Source organism: Dreissena polymorpha, chromosome 2, assembly GCF_020536995.1.
Source record: "Dreissena polymorpha isolate Duluth1 chromosome 2, UMN_Dpol_1.0, whole genome shotgun sequence".
Taxonomy (NCBI): Eukaryota; Metazoa; Mollusca; class Bivalvia; order Myida; family Dreissenidae; genus Dreissena; species Dreissena polymorpha.
The window spans coordinates 82,363,794-82,381,519 of NC_068356.1; the positions used below are offsets into that span (position 1 = coordinate 82,363,794).

Consider the following 17,726-nt stretch of genomic DNA (forward strand, 5'->3'; position numbering starts at 1 on the left):
CACGACTTTTATATTTCTTGGTTTACAAAACCGCCGACCCTAATTTTTGGAAAATGGGAAAAAAAATAAAATCGGAAAATCGTCTTTTTTTTATATATTTTATTCCCGACCGCACTGAAAAACGAGCGAAACGAGAAAAAAAACGATCCGATTTGAGAACGGTTGCGAATAAAATCAAGTAAGTACAATCAACGATTGGTTCACATATATTGAGGAGATCGGGATATTTTTCAATGCGACACAGTATGTACCAGTCCTTTTATGGGCACTTCTCAAAATTTATTTATTTACAGACAATAGGAAAATCAGCGTCAGTAAAATGTCGACCGCATCAAAATTTATTTCCGAGTCTGTGACGCAACTATATTGTTTAACATGTTTATTATATTAAACAAACCCGATATTATAGTAGATAAAAAAAGTATTACCGTGCAATTTGATAATTAGTATAAATAATCCAATAAAACACTGCCATTATTTACGATATATGTGTTTAGGAATTTTGTAAACACGTCCGCCATAGTATGTGGGTATTGAAATCTAATTAAAACTTTGATAAATTATCACAAAAATAAGTACAACACATAGAGCAGAACTTTGTTCTTACTTTCATGCAAAAAAGATAAAATCTTTAATTTAATAAGTCACAGTGAATAAACTATTTAATTTATACCAGTAATTAAAATGTGACAATGACATTTTTTTTAAGTATGACATGGGTTAGCAAAATTTTGTTTTCTTTTCGTGATCACAAAATATCCTAGTGTTTACATTGATTTATATGTCTGGAAGACTTTATTTTTTAGTTTAGCAAGTTTTTACAAGTTGTCAGACCACTTTCTGGCAATATTTTGTCTCTTGGAAAGAATAAATTGTTTAAATTACAAAGATACCCAACGCAGACATTGTATACAGTCACCATATATTAATTTTAATATTTTTACCAACCCTAACAGGGATGGAAATTAGTGGTTGCCCGTGAGACCGGGGCAAGTAGATTTTGGCCTGGGCAACTTTATTTCAAAAGTTGGTAGTCCGGCCAGGCAACTTACTTTTTTTTAGCTTGAAACAATTCAATAAAATGCAATAAAAATTGAATACAAATTGGCTACCATGAATCAATAATTATGAAACGCCAATGCTGCCTTCTGATGGCACTGGTCTTTATGTTCTGTGCATTTACTAAGTTGTTTTGTGTAAACTACATTTTGTCCTGTAGAAACATCATTTTGTTCTGTACATTTGTCATTATGCTGTGTGCATTTGCAATATCGTTTTGTTCTAACGACATTTTGTTAGGTGCATACATCATTTCGTTCTGTGCATTCGTCATTATGTTGTGTGCATTTACCAACCCGTTTTGTACTAACAACATTTTGTAAGGTGCATACATCATTTCGTTCTGTGCATTTGTCATTATGTTGTGTGCATTTACTAACTCATTCTGTATTAACGACATTTCATTTAGTGCATACATCATTTCGTTGTGTGAATTTGTCATTATGTTGTGTGCATTTGTCATTATGTTGTGTGCATTTGTCATTATGTTGTGTGCATTTGTCATTATGTTGTGTGTATTTGTCATTATGTTGTGTCATGCCGGGTATGCGGATACTTTGATACCAGATGGCACTTCGATACCAGATCACAACAAAAGCCTCGCGCGAAAGGTGAGTTCTTCAAGTTTTTTGCATTTATATTCCGTTCCTTTGGTTTTCAGACACGTAACATTGTTTGGTTGATTAATGGTATAGAACTTCGTATTGGGGAACAAGAAATTTGTGGAAAAAAGTGGATTATAATATAAAAAAAAGTTAAAATTCCATCGATAATCATCATGAATTTGATGATCAGCACGTATTTCAACAAAATAAAAATATTTGGAAATAAATAAAGACCATGCCAACAAATCAAAATAAAATATCAATATGGCCAATAATGTTACAACATGTTAAATTTTAGTTAACTAACGTATTTAAGGAAATTCAAATGTTTTAAGAGTTGGATGCCAAATTGTCATGGACACTTCGTTTACCGATCATCTCAAAGACAATGGCACTTCTATTCCAGATTAGTCGTCACTTTTTACCAGATATTACACACTCTATTTAGTGAATCAGAAATGCAGAATTTGCTGTGGAATACTGTTATAGTAAGCAGGCAACACATAAAAAGTATGTATTGACGTAAATTAAAAACAAATTACCAAAACATGTTCTTATCCCTTTGGAATATGATAATAATTTTGTATAAATGTGAAAGACACGTGAAACTAATTTGATATGTCTGATGAGTACAGTCTGTATGAGTCACCCAACAGCTGGATTCGCATAGTACACGAGCTTAAACTTTTTAAAATTACATTAAAAATGTTACTCATCAGACATATCGAAGATGGTAATTTAAAATGATTTAACCTCATGTACTATGTAATTTTAAATTACAATCTTTATGGCGAAACGGCTGATCTAAAGCATGTACATTTATGTCCTAATGAAGGTACTAAGGCCGTTTAATTATATACTAGATAGCGTGTCATGAAACATCACTCTGCTAAAACTGCACTTTAGAGCTAAATTTCAGCAGCGATGCAGGTCCTGAATTCTATTGGCTCAATGCCAGTAAATAAAAAAAGCAATAATGGTACAGGCGGTCGATTTAATCACACGACAGGGATGTCAAAGTTGTGCATACCCGTCGTTGTTATTATTATTAACACAACACATTCTGTATATGAACTTGGATAAACGTGTCATTATTATATATTTCAGGATGAGCGAATCGGAGTTAATGAATGCCGCCGACGGCTCGTTGTTAGACATTAGTTTAGAAGTTCAATTGAACACAGTCGTGTTGATCTACATGATCCGTTGTATTTTCAATTCTCTTGAAATATATTACTTCAGAAATAAGCATTTGAATATTATTTAAAATGTGCACTTATAATATTAATTATATAAATTAATAGTTATGCGATTTTTGAAAATGAACATTTGGTTATATTTTACATGTGTATGTAATTACGCGCTTGACAATGCAAATTTATTCGTACTTCAAAATGTTTGGTTAGAATAGCCATAATATACATAAATGCATTTCATGTAGAAGATAAAACTCTGTTATAAGAGTGCCCGATTCGTTGAAAGTATCTGTTATCCGAAGTGCCCTACATGTATATCGGGAATCAAAGTGTCCGCAACTTCATGCATACCACCTATTAAAACATGCTCTATCTTCGTTTATATTTCATTGAATACTATTAAAATTTCAGTATTTGAAGCACAGTGATTACTATACATGCTGGAATATCAAACAATTTATTGCAATATTTCTAAGTAGTTTTATTTTGTTGAAATGTTTACTGTTCATCCAGTTTATGCTGTTTTCTGACCGATTTTTCTATTTTTTGGGGAAAAATTTACCATTCTTCCGTGATTTTTTTCTTTCCAGTAGAAAAGGATACACCATTTATAAACGCGACCATTCGCCTTGTCTAAAAAGCTAATCTTTATGATATAACTTTAAAAACAAGATGTGTTTGTGAAACACTATGTCCCCGTATATGACGTTTGACCTTGAAGGATGACCTTGACCTTGACCCTTCACCACTCAAAATGTGCAGCTCCATGAGATAACCATGCATGTCAAATATAAAATTGCTAGCTTCAATATTGCAGAAGTGACATTACACGAGCAATTTTGACCCATATATTTGACCTTGAAGGATGACCTTGACCTTTCACCAATCAAAATGTGCAGCTCCATGAGATACACATGCATGCCAAATATCAAGTTGCTATCTTCAGTCTTGAAAAGTACTCATAAAATGAGCGATTTCGGCCACATATATTTGACCTCTGACCTTGAAGGATGACCTTGACCTTTCACCACTCAAAATGTGCAGCTCCATGAGATACACATGCATGCCAAATATCAAGTTGCTATCTTGAATATTGAAATATTGCAAAAGTGTACATTAAATGAGCGATTTTGACCCATATATTTGACCTTTGACCTTGAAGGATGACCTTGACCTTTCACCACTCAAAATGTGCAGCTCCATGAGATACATATGCATGCCAAATATCAAGTTGCTATCTTCAATATTGCAAAAGTTATTGCAAATGTTAAAGTTGGCGCAAACCAACAGACCAACCAACAGACCAACAGACAGGGCAAAAACAATATGTCCCCCACTACTATAGTGGGGGACATAAAAAACTGATGAACTTACCTCTCGCGCGTGACTTTTTTTTGATCTGGTATCGAAGAGGCATCTGGTATCAAAGTATCCGCATACCCAGCGTGTGTGTGCATATGACGTTATGTTGTGTGCATTTGTCATTATGTTGTGCGCATTTGTCATTATGTTGTGTGCATTTGTCATTATGTTGTGTTCATTTGTCATTATGTTGTGTGCATTTGTCATTATGTTGTGTGCATTTGTCATTATGTTGTGTGCATTTGTCATTATGTTCTGTGCATTTGTCATTATGTTGTGTGCATTTGTCATTATGTTATGTGCATTGAGTAACTTGTTCTGTACGAACGACAGTTCATTCTGTGAATTTGTCATTTTGTTATGTGCATTTACTAATTCGTTGTGTACTAACAACAGTATGTTTTGTGCATACATCATTTCATTTTGTGCCAACGTCGTTATCATGTTCGGATACATTACACTGGGCAATAAAAAAGAGATAACACAGGTGCGAAAAAAAGTCATTTTAAAATCTCACAATGAATGACAATTATGGCCCGGACAATATTTTTTATGGTCATTTTTGACCCCTGAACTCAGTGTGATCTTGACCTTGGAGTTATCGACATAATTCTTTCATGTGACACACCCTCCAATGATGGTGAACAAATGATTTGAAATCTCACAATGAACGACATAGTTATGGCCCGGACAAGCTCATTTATGGCCATTTTTGACCTTTGAACTCAAAGTGTGACCTTGACCTTGGAGATATCGACGTAATTCTTACGCGCGACACATCATCCAATGATGTTCAACAAATGTGCCAAATGATTTAAAAATCTCACAATAAACGATACAGTTATGGCCCAGACAAGCTCATTTATGGCAAATTTTGACCTTTGAACTCAGTGTGACCTTGACCTTGGAGATATCGACGTAATTCTTTCATGCAACACACCGTCCAATGATGGTGAACAAATTTGCCAAATGATTTTAAAATCTCACAATGAACGACATAGTTATTGCCAGGACAAGCGCATGTATGGCCATTTTTGCCTTTGAACTCAAAGTGTGACCTTGACCTTGGAGATAACAACGTTATTCTTTCGCCCGTCACACCATCCAATGATGGTGAACAAATGTGCCAAATGATTTTAAAATCTCACAATGAACAACATAGTTATGGCCCGGACAAGCTCATTTATGGCCATTTTTGACCTTTGAACTCAAAGTGTGACCTTGACCTTGGAGATATCTACGTAATTCTTTTGCGCGACACACCGTCCAATGATGGTGAACAAATGTGCCAAATGATTATAAAATCATACAATGAACGACATAGTTATGGCCCGGACAAAATCATTTATGGCCATTTTTTACCTTTGAACTCAAAGCGTGACCTTGACCTTTGAGATATTGACGTACTTCTTACGCATGACACACCGTCCAATGATGGTGAACAAATGTGCTAAATGATTTTAAAATCTCCCAATGAACAACATAGTTATGGTGTGTCAAGCTAATTTATGGCCATTTTTTACCTTTGAACTCAAAGTGTGACCTTGACCTTGGAGATATCAACGTAATTCTTACGCGTGACACACCGTCCAATGATGGTGAATAAATGTGCCACATGATTTTAAAATCTCACAATAAACGATTAAGTAATGGCCCGGACAAGCATTTTACCTTTGAACTCAGAGTGTGACCTTGACCTCTGAGATATTGACGTACTTCTTTCACGCGACACACTGTCTCATGATGGTGAACAATTGTACTCAGTCATTTTAAAATCTTACGATAAATGACATAGTTATGGTCAGGACAAACTGTCTGTTTAAAACGCACTAAGTGACCTTGTGACCTAGTTTTTGACACGTTATGACCCATATTAAAACATAACGATAAATGACATAGTTATAGTCAGGACAAACTGTCTGTTCAAAATACACTAAGTGACCTCGTGACCTAGTTTTTGACACGGTATGACCCATATTAAAAGATGACCAAGACATCATCTAGATACATCTTCTGACCAAGTTTGGTATAGATCGGATGAAATTTTCGGGACAGACAGATCGACAGACAGACCGACAAAGTGACTCCTATATAGCCCCCATTACCAGTAATGGTAATGGGGGTATAATGATTTAAATAATATTCATTATTAAGGCTTAGGAAATGATTAAATTCAGGCTCATAACTATACATAGTGCATTAAAAGTTTGTCATGTTAGCAATGTTATGTACTTAACCTTTATTTTATTTAAAGAATGTAGTAGGTACACATGACACGAAATGTACATATATCTGGGCTCGTTACTCTGAAGCTGGGCAACCAACATACTAAAGATGGTTGCCCGTGCTGGCAACCAATATTAAAAAGTTAGTTCCCATCCCTGCCTAACATCATCAAAGTTCTCTTCATAATTTCTGAAGATTTAGTCCAAGTATCATTCCTTAGGAAATGTTGCCAAACATTGATCATAAAAAGTGTATAGAGCATTTTTACAAAATATGGCAAACTTTTTCTCTTAATTTAAAACAATATTTATCCTGCATATACAGTGCTAAGCGTGTTGAGAAGGGTCAGTATTGAACTGTGACAAGTACAGAATGTTGTATATACTTAGTGGATAGAATGTATTCAGCTGTGTGAACGCTAGTTGCAATAATCCAACTCCCAGCTATTGACCCTCCGGGTCGTTGGGAGTTGCAACTGGTTAAGGCATTTTTCATGTCAAGTCCCCCGCCCAAAATCTGGGCGGTACTTTAATCGGTAATATTAGCAAATTAAACTATTTCTGGCATAAATAAGCACAAACAGATCATATATATACCACTTATGCGCAAATTAAAAAAACTTACGTGATGTGGTGTGCTCCCATAATAATGATATTAATCCAAAGTTTCAAACACGTCAACGGTTTATGAAAATGTGTAAGTTTTTGCAATGAAAAAAGCCCAGTATTCCGAAAATTTCAAATTCGAAAAAACGGTATCGATTATCTCCGGAATCTCCAGCGAGATAGATCTCGTGTCCAATCAACCAACCTAATACCGACTTCCTACAGAACCTTCGTAAGAAAGATCAAATAGTCATTTCAAAACTTCGACTTTCGGTTTGATAACGGTTTTTTATAAACTTTTAGCATTTATCCACAAACAACACGCAAATTGATATCGATGGCAGGGATCTAGCTAGGCTCAAAATTTAAGGAGAAGTCACTTCTCCCTTAAGCCAAAATAGGGAGAATTGGTAACATCTTTGGGAGAAATGGTACATTTGCGTCATAGATCTTAGTTTTACGTATATTTTGCGGCAACTTCAAGGATATGTGGTTTCTGTTCAGCATTCAATCAACTCTTCAATTGTTCTATACAATAAGACATGTTAAGTGTATAAAACCTACATTTTTCTTATTTCTCATTGATTGTTGATAATGATGGTGCTTTTAATTATTATTTTTCCTGAACAGATGTACTAAATAAACTTCAATTGTAACAAACCAGTAATGTTCAGAATCTTTTTACTTCCTTGTTAATTTTAAGCAATTCAAGATTAAATCAAATTCATATTTTGTTACAAATATTTGTTTTAAATTAAAAATTCATTTAAAATCTCATTTTACAGCAGAGATTCCAAATCTGACCTGTAAATTAGCCCCATATTTATTGCTAGTGCTAGGTCACTTCTTCCCATTTGATCATTCTTGAGCATTGTTTTTATAATGGGCCATTTACCTTTGCTTAAGCACAGTTTTTTGTAGCCAGCACAATGCAATTAATCAAGGCATCATCTATGAACAATTTTAAGAGATCTAAAAGCTCCAGAATGTTCTTTTGAATGTTAAACTTTGCATGACCTGTAAATGGGGCAACTTATGGCTGATAATCTTCCTGTGTCCAATTCTCCACAACAAATTGATTTTAATCAGTCAATGTCTGGCACAAAGTAAATCATTAAAAGGGGGAGATGTTACTTCCTCCTCATGAAATTATTGTGCGAGATAAATATTCCCTGGGCGAACAAATCGCCTTCTTCGCCCACTCGCGAGACCCCTGAATGGTAACAGGTATTTTGTTTGTTACACTGTTTTAGGTTGATTGAATTCGAATTTATAGACAAACTTGAGACTTATTATTTTGACATTGAATTTGATTTAATCAAGAAGCAGTCTTCGAAATTAGCTTTGAAAAGTTACATTCCAGTCGGGCCAGTTACTTAAGAATTTTAACATGCCCAACATATTTTTTACATGCCCGAACTTTTTTAACCAAGAATATAACAACTGGCTGTAGAGTGACATTGGCAATGTTTGACACGAGAACCGCTGCTCCCTTGTCATTGACATAGGACTCTCCTATGTCCAATCCCTTTGCCTTGCCAAGTTTGCAAATGTCAACAAAGTACCTAAAAGACTTATTTGGCAATATAATGAGCTGTTTTAAATTTGATAGCTAATTTTTCATAGTCAGCTTTCTTCAACTGAATGAGACACCTGGCAGCCTTGGACTCGGACACATCTTGAGTAGAACTGTAATTTTGACAGAACTACGCTCATGTAGTTTGGTTTTTTCATGCACTTTAATTATACTCCCACAAACGAAGTTTAGGGGGGTATATAGGAATGAGCTTGTCTGTCTCTCGGTCGGTTATTTAGTGTCCGCTCTCTAATTCAAGCTGTTTTTTCAGCCGATCTTCACCAAACTTGGTCAGATTTACCTAGATGATGTCTAGGTCAACATCGAAAATGGGTCATGCTGGGTCAAAAACTAGGTCACGGGGTCACTTAGTGCGTTTAAAATATTGAGCATGGTGTCCGCTCTCTAATTCAAGTAGTTTTCATCAGAGCTTCACCAAACTTGGTCAGAAGTTGTATCTAGATGATGTGTAGGTCAAGTTCGAACATGGGCCATGCCGGTTCAAAAACTAGGTCACGGGGTCACTTAGTGAGTTTTAAACATTTAGCATGGTGTCCGCTGTTTTTTTTGTGAAGACAACACGCAAAATATTCTGTGTCAATGCGGCAATGTGGGGGTATTCGTCACGTATGTGACAAAGCTCTAGTTATTTCAAGTTTAAGAACACTTGAACCTTCAACAAAATTGCACAACTTTTCTTTGGGTGTCACTGCTATGTCTGTACACCAACCTACAGAACATGCCACAGTCGATCGTTACACCAGTGCTCTTAAAAATAGTGTTAGCTGGTGTCCTCGTACCATTTCTTGGCTTCCTTTTTCTTTAAATCATTGTCAATTTTCCGTTTTTGAAGTGCTTTACCGGGCTTAGCCCCATCAACATACTTTAGATACTGCATAGCCTGTGACATTTGTTGGCATTGACGAAAACCTAAGCGCATGACTTGATTGAAATAATCGATTCAAAAAGCATCTCAATTAATTTCTAGAGAAACTGTCTATAAGAACCGAATGTTACAAAAATGCATCGGTCAAAACAATAATGATGACGTGCGCAAGCAGGTGCGTGTTGTTAAACCATTCTAATTTCATCGCTTGACAACTTCCGGCAAGGTGTTTGTTCGCAAAATAAAAAAAAATGCAAATATCAAGAACAACTTATGATTTTTGTATAAACTGTCAATTGGCTTCAGTAACAGGCCTTTTTCTGCTTATCTCACGGGTCCGATAGTCAGACCCATTCCCAATGCCAAATATGGATGTTTTTTCCCAATTATAAAAAAAAATCCCAATTTCAACAGAAATAATCGAAGCCGAAAAATGCGTTTCCCGGTAGGACCGTGTTTTAAATAATCGGGCGCTGTGTTTTAGTGTGCCAATGGGAATTCCGCGTAGAACGCCATCGTATCGAGTGTTCCATAATACAATTTTGCAATCTTGACACTTAAGACAAAATGGCGGCCACTTGTGTCTATGCATTTCTTAAGACACATTTACGGTCATTTTCGGTCAGAATTAGCTTTTAAATATTGAAATTATAGATAATTCAGAATTATCAGGTATGTATACAACAAGTGATAACCATGTGTACGCATTAATTATTGTAAATTGGTTGAGAATCAATATCGATGGTCTGAGGTACATAAATGTGGACTAGTTTCAGTTTCAACGATACTGTGGTTCGAAAGAATAAATTTGGGTAAAAATTTACTGAAATCTGACCCAGTGTAAAAATTTCGCATAATTTGAAGTACTATCGAAGTAAAATACTATAAAGTGACTCGAAAGGCACACACAAACTGAATGTTTTGTGGGAAAATACTACCGCCAGTCAGTCAACAGTTAACCCAGAATCTAGTTCTTCTTTTAGGGCTTTTATAGGCGCATACGTACAGCTCTTCACAAAGGGTCAATAGCTGGGAGTTGGATTATTGCAACTAACCCATAATCTGACTCGCCCATTAACATTCCCAGTAGTCCATGTCAGAATGCCAGTTTGTGTTCCCCAGGTTTCTGAGCAAGCAAGACGTTGAAGTGATGAACATTTGCCACTGCCAGATTCAGAGTCACTACACTTTGTAGCTTCTTAACATTTCAATACTGTACATTTATGATGTTCAGCTTTACTTTTGTGTTTAAAAAAATGGTTGCCTTCAAACATTTGGCAATTTGAATTTTGAATAAAAATATGTTGAATGCAGGTCCTTTGACTGAGAATATTCATAAAATATCCTTAATGACATATCAAGCTATGTACATGTATCAGGGTTCCCTCTGGGCTTTCAAAAGTTGTCGCCACTTACTTTCGCCAAATTTAAAATGTTGTCGCCACACTGGGGCAACATTTGGGCAATGAAGATCATGTTATTATAATACAAACAAAAACTGAGCATTTACAGTATGTTAAAGGAATTGATTTAATAACAGTAGTATTAATAATAACAACACATTTAACATTGTTCATTAAATAAAGGCACATTCAATCAGTTGTAAGTCTTGTTGAATGACACCTTCTTAGCAGCCTGAATTTGTTGCCACAGTTTTGGTTCTTCAGAAGCTTTATGGTATTCTGAAAATACAAAAAGGGAAATATAATATTAATATAATACTAATAATAATCAATCAATGTGTAGTATATAAATAATATAAATGTGTGCTAGCATATGACCTACTAAATAGAGCCCTTAACACAACAGTCAAATAAAATAAGCATTTGTTTATATCAAATGTCAAATTGATTTCCATGTGCTTAACTATGTTTACCTTTTTTAAAACAGTACATCCGGTAGTGAATGAATTGATTAGTGTTGAGGATATAAAGAGTTCATACAGCATAGATTGTGTGTTGGAAATCATATTGAAGCAAATGAAATTGTGATAAACAACTGTCTTTGTTTGGTTTTTGTTTGTAAGCTGGTGAATGTTAGCGGGGGAACGTTTGCATTTTGAATGAGTCTCAAAATTAGCAGAATCTAATGTTCACTTTCTAAAAGTCGTTTTACACTCTGAACTTGCCATTTTGTGGTGTGAAACAGAAATATGTCACCGTTTAAATAGAACCAATACATGTAAAATGTTTAAATACTATTTTCTATTATTACACCGATTTTTCTAAAAACAATTGATACTTACCTTTTTGATTGTCATTGTTGTCAATTTAACGGTCTTGAATCTGCTTCGAACACTGTGACAAACATTTCACATTTAAGCGCAAAGTCGGTATATTTCAATATTGCCTTATCTCTGAAGCAATAAAACTGCCGACCAATTAGGATAACTTGCAACAACACCCCAGATAATCGCAATTATCACCATAACATGCCATTTTGCGGCAGTCTGCAGTCAGCACCACGCTCCATTGATTACAGCTGTATCGCTTACATCATGGAAATCTTTAGTATTACGACTGCCGTAAAGCGTCTGGTAAACACATCGTCTTTTGTCATTTAAGAAAATATGAACGCAGAAAAATGCCGATTTTTTTTAAATCGCCATTTATGAAATTTTGTCACCAGATTTTTTATTTTGTCGCAATTGGCGCCAATGGCGATCGACAGCGGGAACCCTGTGTATTTTATGTAAACTTCAAGCATACAAAGTCTGTTGTTTTTTTATCATACACATGCTTAGGTTAGCAGTGGACAATGACTGTTGCATGGTAAAAAAACAGTTTAATACTTTATTAGCATTTTTGGGCAATACATATGTATGAAAACATTAGATTTAATTAGTAAAATCAGAAAAATAATTTCCCAAATAATGCTTTTGTCGATGAAAATTCTTCCCAATTTGGAAGATTTCGCGACTCGAAAAATCCCAATTTTGCTAGGTACTTTTTCCCAAAATAGACAGAAAATTGCCTGAATAATTAACATGCCTGGCGGGCGACAAACATGCATTTTTGTATGTGCCCGGCAGTAAATTTACTCGCCACGGGTGATCGGGCGTGTGCTAATTTCGAAGACTGCAGAAGAACGATGAGCTGTACGTATGTACCCATAAATAGGCATAAAAGCTCAGAGCATGCAAGAAGAACTATCTGAACGCTGAAGAATCATGCCTTCATGGAGAAGAATTGATCTAGAATCATGTCAAATTCAATGAAAGGAATGAAATAATCTTCCATGAAAATGTTTAGTTATACAATATATTTTTTTTAAGTAAAAATACCTGTCTGTCTAAAATGTGTATATGACTCATACATAAATGCCATAATTTTTCAGGTCCAAATCGGGACTTTCCATAAAAAATTGTCGGGACATTTGACCAAAAAGCGGGACACCTAAAACGATCAATCATTCCACCTATCTTTAGTCAATAGTCAGTATATTACTTACAAAAACTCTAAAATTCTGCCAAATATTGACGATAAATGTGTGTTCAGAATTAATTCGTGACAGACGTTCTCCATTTTCCGGAAGTAAACACACTCTATAAACTAAAATGAGGGGTATCCCCATATGCCTCGATTTGACATCCAATTGGTACAGGGATATCCCTTGAACATATGCAAATCGTGTGACACGATGTGAGCACATGGACAACTGTTCTTATTCAACCAATCGTATAAATTTAGATTGATGCAATATGTACCAACTATTTTCTGAAAATCAGTCAAAAACGAAAGGTAATTTATGAGAAACATCAATGTATATTGGTCATCATTCAATTTGTTTGATGTACACAATCAGTTTGACAGGATTTATAACCTTAGATTGTATAATACACAGCATAATCGTTGGACTTGATTGGGCCATAAAATACAAACGCAGGTGGCGTTTATTACTGTACCATACATCATTCGATAGCAATTAGCGACCCCTATGATAAAAACACCATGGTTTGAATGCTGATTAATTCAATAAGTTGCCGATAAATTGCCGATAAGGTGTCAAAAACAACACTGGTGCACTCGAGTAGTAGAAGTGGGTTGTTAATCAGGGGCAATAAAGGGAGTAGCGATGGTAAGTTTTAGCCAGAAAGAGCTGGAAAAACGAATTTTATTGGGAACTTATAGCCCTTACATTGTTTTAAACGAATGTCGGGACAAATCGTCTCATATCGGGATGGTGGGACAAAGAGCCCAAAAGCTGGACTGTCCCGCCGTAATCGGGACGTCTGGCATGTATGGACTCATATTCACGGATATGAATGAAAAGTGTGAATATGAACAAATATAGGCAATATTTATGCGTTTTGTGTAGCTTTCTTTATATAAACAAATCACTGTTGAATGATAAATTCTCAATATGTGATAAATCTGTTAACGTTGCCTCAAAATAGAGCACCCTTAATGCGGTGCTCCGACTGGTCTTTCATATTCGCGGATATGAAATTGGAGTTACTGAAATTAAAATGTCAATGAAAAACACGTTAATATTCATTCGATCGTAACACACGCATGTACGGAGTGTAAAACTTACTATGTATAAACAGTTCAACGTAACCAGTGCATTCTTTGAACACGCAAACCCTCCACAAACCATTGTCCAATCTGTAAAACACTTAAAAACAACAATGAAATTATTGGACAGATCCGAAAAATCGGCTGCAACACATTAAATGGCGAACACGTCAAACGGTTATCCAGTCATTTGTTACTTCCGCCGAGATCACACAATACTAAATATTTAGGCTCCGATGCAGCTTTCAGCGCAGCCTTCGATTTTGCAGTCTGCGAAACAAATTTAAGGGTATAAAACGCAGCTTTGCAGCAAATGAACATGAAAATCGCAGTCAATTAAGATATAAAAGGAAAATGCATCATGTTTAATTCGAGAACGACCATAAAGTAAATTAGAAGCTTTTATTTAACAAACATTTATTAAAAATTGAAAGCTTTTATTTAACATACATTAATAAAAAATTGAAAGGTAGTTAAAAATGCCACTACAATTTTGAATTTAAATTCCAAAAATGGCATTATTAATATAAATTGGGTTGAAACTAATTGTAATCATTTTTATTGATTTTATTATAATTCTAGATTTTTATTAATGAATTTTCAAAATTGTTCAAGGTTTAGTAGCCGTACCGCTGCCATCATATATCGAGCGACCCACCAGATTCACTCGTCACATGCACCCCCTCTCTTTCAGACAAATCCATACCACTGCAAATTATTATAAGTTTTCATTTTTCCCAAGTGCTATTGTGATGTGGAACAACCTCCCTGCCACTACAGTAGTACATCCTGATCTTGAAGGGTTTAAGCGGTCCCTGCATTCCCATTCTGCCCCTTGAACTCCGAGAGACATGTTTTTATCAGCTTTAACCTTAAATCACTTCACCATGCATGACTAATCGAACATACTCTTATCTTTCTCACTTATTCACTTTTAACAATTTTATCTTGCACTGACTGCGCACCTGTCAATAATACCCGCAAGGGGAGTTAGACAGTATAGATAGATAGTTGTAGAGCTATTTATTTTGAGGTTGTATCCTGTGTGTTGGTACGTGTATTTTATAGAGAATTTTGTAAATATTAGTGCAGGACCGTAGGCAGGAATTTTTGACTGGGGGCCAACCGGGGAGGGTGCGTGAGGGGTCTACCCTCCCTTTTTTATTTGGCACTTTTCAAAGTGAATTGTAATGATTAAAAACATATTTTGTGATATAAATTTATGGAAACAGGAATTCAACAATTAAATCAGCACCTTTCTAAAGTCTAAAGCTGTAAATATTGGTGTGAAATTCACACCAATGTTTAAAACTTGAGATTTCAGAAATGTATGACGTTTGATGAAGAAGGAAAGGAAACTTTGAAAATAAATAGAGAATATTTTGTGAGTTTTGGATAAAGATCAAGTATATATCCTGTGAGGCTTAGAACCGATGTAGCGCGAGGCTTGCCGAGCGCTAACATGGTTCGAGCCGAGCATTATAAACTTGATCTTTATCCAAAACTCACATAAGATTCTATTTATCCTATTATTTCCTCTTATTTTCCATTTATAATGATTAAATATCGCTTTTTTACGATTTTGTTTTTCCGTAGCTTACAAAAATGTATTCTCCAATTTTAGGAAAACCCCAAATCTGATCTAAAAATAGTATAAAGCTCAAGTTTCTACGATCGTTGTTTTACTATCGATTTTCATCTGGTAATGAATCATACGGTATGACAGACATATAACCATAATAGCATTTTCTCTAAGAATTCAAACCTCCTCTAATGTTTCAAAGTAAATTTCTAATAAAATGTTTATCATCTAAAAAAAATTACTTTCACCATCCTAAACACAGATAAACAATTACAATTGTCTACAACTCTGACATTAGATTGGACATTCTCTATTTTTCTCTATAATAACCGTTTTCCGGAGGTTTTTTTACACGACGCTTTCAGAAATTGAGCTGATTTTTGGTATGTGAGTCTATCTACATGACCTACAGATGAAGTATGGCCAATCAAATGAAGTGTTACATCAACCATCGATAGATGAAGCATTCAGGATCACAGGGGTAATTGACTGATTGGGGAAGTGTGTACAAGGCGATAAGAAACATTGCCTTGAAGCTTTTCTCCACTGTCGAGTAAAGTAGCACTAATCCCCTTGTTTATCAGGAGCAATAAAACACACCTGCTCCTTTGTATTTATTTATTTTTTAATTTTATTGATAATTTAATTAATAATTTTTCTCTCATGAAAGGGCACACAGTACACTTTCCCTCCTCGAAAGTGTACTGTGGGCCCTTTCATGAGGGAAAAATTTGCAGTAAGCCCATTATTAAAAAACATTCCAAACTACACAGCCAGCTGGGGGGCATGGCCCAGGACCTTGGTACGGGCCTGTAGTGCCTTACCTTTCAAGACCTAAAGAAATTTAATTGTATTCATTTGTTTGTTTAAATCATTTCTAAGCAAATCATTGTGCAAGGTTCGGACAATTATATCACATATTAAAAAATGTTCATTTTTGCGAGTATCACATAGCCGTATATTTGTATCGGACTTGTAAGTTTTGCTTTAAGAACACAGTTATTTCTTCGCTTCAGTGCTGTCCGTATATATTGTTATTTTTGGAATGTGTCTTTGTTGATATGTTTTTCTTTTAGTCTGCAAAGAAAGAAAATTTTGTTGACTAAGTATATTGTGTAAAAAGATACTTATTTTTTAGTTTGAAATGTTTACTTTTACATCTTACTTCTCATTCATAAACGATATTAACCCCATTTTCTGCATGATTTTGGTATGTATGTACATTCGGATAATGTATTGGTCCATAATTAACTACTCTTGTTGTGTTTCATTTTGTTTAGTTCGTATGTTGTCATATGCTCCTGCGAGCCTTGACTTAAAAAAAATCTGAGTTTCGATTCGGATTATCCCATTGTGTACACACGTGTCGCGTTTCCACAGTTGTCGTTTCTGAACTAACAAAGACGTAACGGTATGTATATAAGGAGGTTATCCAACAAGGTTTGGTTAGTGATTATCAAATAGGTGGGAGTTCCTCCGGGTACCCCGCGTCCCCGCCACCCCATCGATATAAAACCACACCCAAATTGAAAATCTTTCAGTTACAACACATTTCAGCTCAATTCCAAATTATTCCTATTGTTCAAGAGTCTAATAAGTTAATTAGGTATGGAGTGCGGGACATTTCGATTTCCAACATAATGCAGCCGTAGGCGCGGAAGGACTTTTGAAAAAAGTTCGACATACACACAGGAAAACACTTTGTATAACTACGATCGGTTACTATGAAAGAGTTCACACCAATTTGACTGAACAAAAATATGATGGGACGCACGCGGTTGAAGAGCTGCTCATAACACGACGTTTGGAGGTTTGGAGGGACCAAGTGCAAAGATATTTGAACTAACATGTCTAATGATTGATTTATAATTTTGTCATGTGTAGCTCTGCTATTTTTCGTATGGCATCAGAGTCTCATCATTTCCAATATCTCAACCAAAATTCCCCATTTCTTTCGCACCGTTATCGCGTCCTTTAGCAATTTACAGTTTAAGCACAATATTTATTTCAATACGTTATCACATAAAACCAGAATAAGATATGCCTTACTTAAACGACATTGGTTTTTCAACTTAACTTAAGGTGATATGCAGCTTATTCTTGATAAAATAG

The 17,726-nt window shown here is 35.3% G+C and overlaps 1 protein-coding gene across 3 annotated transcripts in view; it reads right to left on the reverse strand.

Annotated features, from left to right (window-relative positions):
- Positions 1-14,230, reverse strand: part of LOC127867821 (tetraspanin-31-like) — a 31,586-nt gene extending 17,356 nt beyond the window's left edge. For all 3 annotated transcript variants that reach the window (XM_052409296.1, XM_052409297.1, XM_052409298.1), the window contains exon 1: positions 14,052-14,230. In XM_052409296.1, the coding sequence (XP_052265256.1) occupies positions 14,052-14,114 (63 nt within the window). In that variant the 5' untranslated portion in view covers positions 14,115-14,230. The remainder of the gene's footprint in view (positions 1-14,051) is intronic.
- Between the last annotated feature and the right edge of the window lie 3,496 nt (positions 14,231-17,726).